The 9650-nt window shown below is 38.6% G+C and overlaps 1 protein-coding gene across 2 annotated transcripts in view; it reads left to right on the top strand.

Annotated features, from left to right (window-relative positions):
- Nucleotides 1-9650, top strand: part of STARD13 (StAR-related lipid transfer (START) domain containing 13) — a 113084-nt gene that overhangs the window by 56187 nt on the left and 47247 nt on the right. For both annotated transcript variants that reach the window (XM_012642145.1, XM_012642146.1), the window contains exons 2-3: nt 2192-2263; nt 3906-3987. In XM_012642145.1, the coding sequence (XP_012497599.1) occupies nt 2192-2263; nt 3906-3987 (154 nt within the window). The remainder of the gene's footprint in view (nt 1-2191; nt 2264-3905; nt 3988-9650) is intronic.

The following is a 9650-nucleotide window of genomic DNA, read 5'->3' as shown; positions in this document are numbered from 1 at the left end:
GAGTCTCACTCTTTTGCCGGGGCTAGAGTGCCATGGCATCAGCCTAGCTCACAGCAACCTCAAACTCCTGGGCTCAAGCGATCCTACTGCCTCAGCCTCCTGAGAAGTTGGGACTACAGGCATGCGCCACCATGCCCGGTTAATTTTTTCTATATAGTTTTAGTTGTCTGATTAATTTCTTTCTATTTTTAGTAGCTTAACATTTTAATTGCAGTAAAAGTAATAATAAAATAGAAAAAGAATAGCATTTATGTAGTTCAAAGAGAAAATGCAGAATTCTGTGTTTCTAAGACCTGTTGACCCGTATTAGGTTTACAGCATGTCCAGAAATTAGACATCTTCTCATTTCTATCCCCACTGTATTATATTGAAGGCAAAGCTGAAGCTCGAAAATTTATAAGGCAACATTTTATCTATGATACAGGAGTGACTCACCACATTTCTACAAGTTACAAATAGAATATGGGTTTCCTACTTCCTCCGAAATGTTTGTGTGGTTATCAAAGTGGAAGCCTTCACATAAGGACTCCCAATTGAGCTCTAAATAGAACTTTCGAGCAATACAATCAATCATTGCCTTTCCTACCTTCCGAAGGGAAAGCCCAAGTTAGCCAGTGCAGCACAATTCATCGGAAGCTCCAATGTGAATGGTGTTTGAGGACCTAAGAGACTCCACTCCTGACAGAAATGTTTGTTTCCAGCTTGGGCTCTGGGTATTTCTGAACCACCACATGCACATGGCCGGAGTGAGTACCTGTGCTGACTGAAATTATGTGGAAAACCTTCACATCTGACACAAAACTCGAGCTTTAGAAATTGTCAGTCCCTGGAGTGTCAGCAGATAAGAGGATGCCAAGGGAAGCAGGCAATCTGGGACAGGAGCCACCATGGGCTCTGTTTCCCCAAATTTAATGACAAATTTCAATCTAGATCTAACCAGATCAGTGGAAACGGGCTGTAGGTTTTTGCTCTTTCTGTTCGGGCCTGATTAAGATCTGGCCTTTGGTCTGTTTTTCTAACATATACCAAGTAGCTGTCACATCCAACATCTTGCTGCACAGACACTGAGCTTTCAACATTGAAGTATAATCTCAGGCCCAGGGAGATGTTAGTGGAGATCGTTTTTGTGCGGTGGTCCCAGGAGCGCCCTGTACTCTCCAGCTTTGACTACGAGGGAGAAACAAATGTCAGAGTAAATGGCAATGACCTGACGGGGACCCATCCTTAACAGCAGAGAAAGGCGCTGTGGTGAAGACTTGTTATAATAGGCTGTTTAATTTCGTTTGGAGAAACTGGACTTTTGACAGATGAACTTCTTTTCCCTTGGATTCATATTTATCTAACAGAGTTGTGGTTGGGAAATTATCCAGGATTCACAAGGTCAAAAAGTGACCTGGTTCACATACTGTAGACTCTTCCCATCTCACTCCGCAGCTTCCCCAGGCAGGTGGTCTGGTGGGCCGTCCGTACGTCCACTCCAAAAATGATCACCCAAGGGACATATCAACCTCCTGGGCTTGGCCCTTAGAGCTTCTGGCAGTCCCATCAAACTCAGGTTTCAGTTCCGGATAATCAACTTTCCCCTTCCCTGTTGCACTCCAAAGCTTGAAATCGTTCCAATGTGCCCGATGAATGAACATCTTGTTATAATGCATTGGGAATTGAGGCCATTAGTGAAATTACAAAAAATAATACATTGGATTTTTGTAATACCTTTTTTCAAGACCATCCAGTCTTTCTTCCATTATCCCAAGAGTGAAAGAATAAAGGAATGTTGCATAAACATGCTTAGCCTTATCTTTGAAATTAAAAAAAAAAATCGATTTTATAAAACGGATTATAAAGAAGTATTTCCTCCTTCCCCCCAGTCCCCTGGTTCCCCGGTGTATAAATAAGACAATTTTCCCTGCCTGATACTCAGCCTTTGTGTTCTGTCGTCTGTGGTTTTGTTTTTATTCACATACTTATGGCTCAATATCGAAGATAATCTTAGTAGACATGAAACTAGCGCCTTTGTCTCACCTGCTCACTTTTCCCCCATCCTGGGTAGGCCTGCGCATACAGACTTCCCTGGGAACAATTTTGCTTTCTAATAACTCGCATAAAGCTCTGCAGTGTCTCCGCGATTAAGAAGGCGAGTGCTAGGGTGCGACTGTTAGACTCACCATTTTCCCTCTCTTGTATGTTTCAGAAATTGAAGCGAAGGAAGCATGTGACTGGCTCCGCGCGGCTGGGTTTCCGCAATACGCCCAGTTATATGAAGGTACGCCGGCCCTTCTCTTCGCTCTTACAAGAGAATAAATTCATAACAAATCTCATGTCTCCTATAGGGTGTGTTGACTTCCAGGTTTTTGTCTTGACCATCTTGCTTTGCTTTCTTTTTCCCTCAGCCTTTGCAGTGCCCAGGGCTTATCCTGATACCAATTTAGAAACAAGTTTGGCTTCCCAGCCCCATGCTACTTTCTGCTGCCCACTGCTGATTCTCATCTCTTCACCACAGACCCACACCCTCTGTTCTCCTTGCAGTGTTCTGCCATCAGCAGCTTTGCTGAAAGATTCAGTGACTTTTCCAAGGTTATAAGGTGGAGGAGTCAGAACTAAAATCCCAGTCTCTTGATCCTTAATGGTGTATTTTCCACTATAATGTGCCCTGTATTTGTAAACTCAAAATACTATGAGATTTAAACATGAAGAGTCTATAAATGGCTATGAAGTAAAGTTAGCCATATGTATTGAAGAAATGCAACAAGCATAAGAACAAATACTTTATAGAGCTGCGTGGTAGGTACTGTTCAAAGCACTTTATATATACTGTTGATTTAACAATCACGAGACCACCATAAGATAGGTCTTATAATTATCATCATCCCTGTTTTACAGATGAGGAAACAGAGGCCCAAAGAGGTTAAGTGACTTGTGCACAGTTCCACAGCTAGGAAGTGATAGAGCCGGGACTCAAGGCCAGGGCAGACAGGCTTTGGTGTCTGTGTTTCTCCCTTTTACTCACGCTTCCTCACTAGCAGCACAAGACAGTCTTCATCCTGGCACCATCTGGAAGTCACTCACATTACTGTTTTCATCAGAAGGGCAATTTTTTTCTATTTCCAACTCTCACTCAGATTTAGATACCCTAACATTTATCTCGACTGGCAAGGTGTAGGTGGTACAAAATATAAGACGAAAAAGAGAAAAAAGTGCCAAGATAATGATAATGAGCCAACATTGTAATATTTGACCTTGGCCTCTATTCCAGTGATCTCCAGATTGTTATCTCCGTGAGTGAGGTACCCAAAATTAACACCATGTTCTGAATATTGCCTGTGACCTTCAAAGTTGGCAGGAATAGTCTGGTGGAGAAAAGTTATGGTGTTGGGATTTCTTCTTCTTTTTGGATGGAATAAGTTGTTTGGGTATTTTACTGATATTCCAAAGTGACTCAAGATTTTGCTACAAAAGAAAACATTTGAGACCATTGAACTTTGGGTATTTTTGAAATTTTCTTTTTGAAGGAAAAAAAATCTGCTAAACTTAGTATTTCATAAAATCATCAGAATAGAGGTCAGTGACCTACACCTTGGGTGGATGGCAAGAGTGTAAACGCTCTTCCCCAAGTCCACATCAGCCAGTGACTGTGATGAGGATGAGCTATAATAACGCAAGCACTTAGTATTCAATCCTGTTAAGGTCAAGTGCTTGATCTCATGTTTCACACTTATGTTGTACTCTTAAAAGCATTCATTGTGATTAAAATTGTCTGCTCTCTTAAACGTTACCAACAATGGTGATGGGCAGTAACTGCTATTAAAATCAGTGGCTTGCACAGACCATGATGGCCTGAATATGTTGGTGTCCATTTGGATAAAACAAGGTGCATAAACCTTTTCATCCCTCTCTTTCTCTTTCAGATTCACAATTTCCTATCAACATTGTGGCTGTCAAGAACGATCATGATTTTCTTGAAAAGGACCTTGTAGAACCTCTTTACAGGTAAGTCATGTGAGGTATTTTTGTTTCTTTTCATTGTTCAGTCTCCAATAGGTATCACTGTATTGAGGGGCTATTTCTACAATTCAGTCAGTATTTACTGAGTGCATACTATGTGCCAGACATGGGTCCAAGTTCTAAGTGTACTATAGCAAGCATGATCAGTTTGTGTTTCGATGGAGCTTAAATTCTAGTAGGTGGCTTCAGACAATAGATTAAGGAAAAGAGAGAGTAGAGAGAGAGTGAGTGAGAGAAAGAGAGAGGGAAAGGACATTTCAAAGAAGAGTGTTAATGCTATGCACAAAGTAAAACAAGATGAGGACACAGACAGTGATTGTGGGGCATGAATGGGTTAGTAGGGGAGACAGCATTGGCAGCCACAGCACGTGTGATCAGGGAAGGCTCTGAAAAACTCCATGAGTATGTCGAGCTTGGCTGTGTTTTTTGCAAAGTCGGGTGATTATATCCTCAAACTGAACTACATAAGCTCAAGTAATTGTATCAGCAAGCTGGCATATTTGAGCTTTTGCTATGATAGATGTATGATAGACAAAGATATACACATGAATGATTTTCTTCCCTTAAAATGACATATAGTCCAATTGAAGAAACCTAGCTGAAGAAATGAGGTCTGAATATATGAACAAATAAGTAACAATGACAATTTGGATAGTAATAAAAGATCCAGCAGGATCTATATCCCTGAACAATTAAATGCTGCATGAGAGGTGGTATGTGTCTGTAGGCGTTTGAAGCTTCCTAATGAAAGTCCTGGAGAGAGAGATCAGAGCTGGAGATAAGTATTAGTCATGGGAGATGAGTCATTTTACCAAGGCCATACAGCTAGATAGGGACCAAAATGACCTTAAAATCTAGTCCTTGTAACTTTCAATCCAATACTCTTTCTCGTACATTCTGCATTTGGCATAGAAAGGGTGGCAATTTAAGTGAAAGGTGATGATGAGCAACTTTGTCAACGTAGGCAAGACCGAGGTGTGTTACAATAGTGCATCAATAGTCTCATTTTAGGCTTTCTGGTTCTCAGATGTATATGTTTTTGTGTCTACAAGCTGGTCGTTCTGTGGTTCCTATATGAAGAGAAAATAGATTTGTGTTAAGAAATGATCTCTTAATGTTCAAGAAAACAACACTATGGGTTTGCTTAAGTGGGCAGAAGAGCAAAGAACTTTTCAAATCATAAATTACAGGAACAGGCTATTTGGACAAGAAAATAAACAAGCACAAGATGCTATTTGTGAGAGTTTATGAGATGAATGGATGATTTAGTTGTGATTCTTTAAAGGTAATGGATTGGAAAAGCAATGCCTTCCTCGTCTGCCTGTCTATGATACATGCCAAGCAGGAGCGGATTCCTCCTCCTAAGCATTCATTCCACTCGGAGCTATTCAACCAGTACTTCATCCTGAGTTCACCCTCTTAGTTTTAACCAAGTGTATTTTTTGCTAGTGTCATTTGTTAAAAAGAAATAATTTTTTTAATTGCATTATTATTACATTATCTTTTTCCCATTGAATTTTTAAAATTATGTTTTCTTTAAATTGAAATATAACATACATAAAGTAAAATTCACTGTTTTCAGTGTACAATTCTTAGAGCTTTGACAAGTGCCTACAGCCATGTAACCGTTACCACAGTCAAGATACAGAACAGCTCCATCACCCTCCAAAATGTGCCAGTTCCTCCTATATCTTATATTTAGAACATATAACATATATGTCATCATCAACTTCTACCTCTACTCCCAATCCCTGGAAAGAGCTAATTTTTGTGTGTGTGTACCTATAGTTTTGCCTTTTTCAGAATGTCATACGATTCAAATCGAAAAGTATGTAGCCTTTTTAGTCTGACTTCTTTCACTTGGTATATGTTTAAGATTCATTTATGTTGTTATGTGTTTCAGTAGTTCATTCCTTTCTATTTCTGAGTAGTAGTCTATTGTAAACAGTTTGTTTGTTTATCCATTCACCAATTGAAGGACATTTGGGTTGTTGCCAGTTTGGGTGATTATAAAGCCACTCTGAACAATCATATTCAAGTTTTTGTGCGAGCATAAGTTTTTATTTCTTTTGGATAAAATCCTAGGAATGAGATTGTGGTGTCCATATGATAAGTCTATTTTAACTTTATAAGAAACCACCAGATTTTTCCAGAGTGATGACACCATTTTGTATTCCCACCAACAATATATGGGAAGTTCTAATTGCTCCACATCTTTGTCAGCGCGTGGTATTGTCAGTTTTCATTTTGTTTTGTTTTGTTTTTAGACATTCTAGTAGATGTCCAGTGTTATCTCTTTGTAATTTTAATTTGCATTTTCTTAATGACTATTAATGTTGACCATCTTTTCATGTCTTATTTGCCATCCATATATCTTCTTTTGCAAAGTAGCTGTTCACCTCTTTTGTCTATTTTTAATTGTATTGTTTGTTTTCTTATTGTTGAGTTTTGAGAATTTTTACATGTTCTAGATATACGTCCTTTGTCAAATATGTGTTTCGTAAATATTTTCTGCCAGTCTGTAGCTCATCTTTTCAATCTCTTAACAGTGTCTTTCACAGAACAAAAGTTTTGAATTTTTCTGAAGTCCAATTTATCTATTTTTCCATGCTTTTAATGTCATATCTGAGAAACCTTTGCCTAACATAAGGTCACAACTATTTTATTCTATTGTTTTTCTTCTAGAAGTTTAATATATTTATGTTTTATATTTAGGTCTGTGATTCATTTTGAGTTCATTTTTGTAAAAGGTGCAAGGTATGAGTCAAGATTCATTTTTTGCATAACAATGTCCGATTGTTTCAGTTCCATGTTGAAAATTGTACTGTCTTCATTGAATTGCCTCTGACCATATATGTTTGAGTATATATTTCTAGATTCTCTATTCTGCTTTATTTTTCTCTGTGCCTGTCTTTTCATCAATATGACACCCTCTTGACTACTTAGCTTTAAGTAAATTTTGGAATCCAATGGTGTGAGTCCTTTAATTTGGTTTTTCTTTGCCAGGATTCTTTTGGCTATTCTAGTGCCTCTGCCTTTCCATATAAATTTTAAAAACAACTTGTCAATATTGTCAAGACCTATTTTAAAAACCCTACTAGGGTTTTGATTTGGATTGTGTTGAATCTATGTTTGGGAAGAATTGATATCTTAATAATATTTAGCCTTCATATTAATAAACATAGTATATGTCTCTATTTAGGTCTCCTTTGATTTTTTTCAACAGTAATTTGTAGTTTTCAGCATGTGGATAGTAAAGATTAGTTGTACCTAGGAAGTTCATGATCGTGGTGCTATTGTAAATGGTATAGTTTTTTATCATTTTAATTTCCAGTTGTTCATTGCTAGTATATAATGTTTTTTGGTATATTGCCCTTGTATACTACAGTCTTTCTAAACTCACCCATTTGTTCTAGTAGCTTTGGTTTAGTTTCCTTAGGAATTCATGTCTCAGCTGTTAATGGAAGATTACATTTTTTAAACCAAAACCAAAAATTCTATTACGTATTTTTAAATGGGGATTTCAGGGGCAAACATTGTCTCTAATTGTGCAGCTCTATTCACAGGATGATGTATGTGGCTTAGTGGGCCAAACTTTGACTCTCAGACATGTGGGTGGTAAATCCTTATCTGCTTATGTCTGCATGTGATCTGAGATGCCTTGACTAAGTTATAGTTTGCTTTTCCATCAAAGTCTATGCTTTAATGACAACAAAAAAAAGTCTTTCAGACATATTATAGGAATGAGCCAGTACAATTAATATGAAATCATTTAGAGATATAAAGTTTCTAGTGTCAGAAAAGTCAGGAAGTCTTCTCCTGTAGAGCCCATGAACCATCATGATGCAGCCCATACACACATACCCTGAAAGGCATTACTGCATCGACGTGGGGAAGGGCTCCAATACGAGACACCGCAGCACTCTTGGTAAGAGCCCAGCTTGGGTAAAAATGGTTGGAGTGGCAGAAGGTTGTTGTAAGTGGAATAATTCTTACCGGAGCTATGTCTCCAAAAATATTGTGAAGCAAGAAAAACATGTGGCTGGAGGTGTGTGAACTGAGATTCTCGAGGCGTGGGAGCTGTGGGTAGAACTGAAGCCAAAGGAGTAGTCGCGCCTGGGGTGAATCAAAGGAAGCAGGCGGAGTAGGTAGACAGACAGAGCTGTCTTGGCCAAAAAGTGTGGAATTTTTTTCCCTTCCTTGCAAGTTTCACCAAGACAGAACTACCGATTTGCAAATAGCGGAAAGCAGGCAGAGGGAAGATCTCCAGCCCACGGGGAAGGACAGCACTTTTAAAACTTTGTGATTGATGCGTGGTTCATTAGACACTCGCCCACTCAGATGGGAAGTCATGATTGATGCCAAGAGAGCAGTAGGGGGTTGTGATTTTATTCGTTTTCTTCCTCGTGTGCCGTAGAGCTACAGAGATGGAGCTGGCTCCATTTTATTTTTAAAGCTTCGCAGGCTCTATATTTCACCTACATATTTGAAATGCTGAGCTAATGCAGGTCGTAAGGGGAATCACATCCAGAGGGCAGGTAACTTCTGCCAGGTAGACAAAGGAAGACCAGAGAGCTGAAGAGCTCCTGAAAAATGTCAGCCACCACAAGAATAGTACTCCCCTTTGGTTTTTTGCAAGTGTATCTTTTGTGTAGATAGTTAATGCTCTAGGGCCCAATTTGCTCTCGGAAAGTTGTTAAACACTGTTACCTTTTTTGATTGGTTTGGAAATATATGTTGTATTAAGGATATGGTTGGCAGAAGGGACCTAGGCCTGGCCCTGAATATGTGTATGTGTAGCTTTCTCTTTCTTTTTTCTTTTTATTTTTTGTGGCTCTCATCCAGGCCCCACAAACTAGACAGGTTTGCTGTCTGGGCTGGAGGTGTGACCTCTAGAATGACAGTTGTGTCTGTCCGTTGCTCCAGCGATGCTGACAGGACCAGCACATAGTAGGCACTCTGTAAATATTTGTTACTGCAAGGCAGGAGGGTGCACCCTCTATTATTTTAAAAATCATAGTTATAATTCTGATGTTTTCAACTGAATTCTTAACTGAAAAATATTTTCTCCTGTGAGTCATAAAAAGCTAATTGCACATGTAAGTACCTAGGTGAGCTAATTGAAACTGTCACTATATCAGAATGTAGCAATAGCCAAGGTTTCAAAATAGCTTGCAGTTTGTCATCTTTAAGGCCAATAACAGCAAACCAAAGCTCCTGAATGAAATTTTTTAAAAGAAAAGCAATATGTTCTATTAGCATTTTGGTTCACAGTGTTTGTTCAGGCTGCTAACATAGGGCCTTGATGCTAAGATGACATCTGACTTTCTAATTCAATGTTAAGCCAATATAAACCATTTGCATAATTTGTATTATTAATAAATACTAGTTAATTATAGCGTATGTAAAACAAGGGCATTCACCTTGTTCAGTACTGCTTGTTGGAGCTATGGTATTTGTTAGGATTATATGAGGATCTATCATTGCCCTTCATATTTTAAAGGATAATAAATGACAATTATTTTCCTATGAGGCAGGGAAGTACTGACAAAAACAATATTTACAATTTACCTCTATGCACTAAGGCCTATACTTGATTTGGGTATGTTAAATAACATTAACTATATTAGATTATGGTAGTCTTTATG

The sequence above is a fragment of the Propithecus coquereli genome, unplaced genomic scaffold (assembly GCF_000956105.1).
Source record: "Propithecus coquereli isolate 6110/MARCELLA unplaced genomic scaffold, Pcoq_1.0 Scaffold175, whole genome shotgun sequence".
In the NCBI taxonomy this organism is placed as follows: Eukaryota; Metazoa; Chordata; class Mammalia; order Primates; family Indriidae; genus Propithecus; species Propithecus coquereli.
The sequence above is the reverse complement of the archived record's forward strand: the minus strand, read 5'-3'. Positions and strand labels throughout refer to the sequence as shown.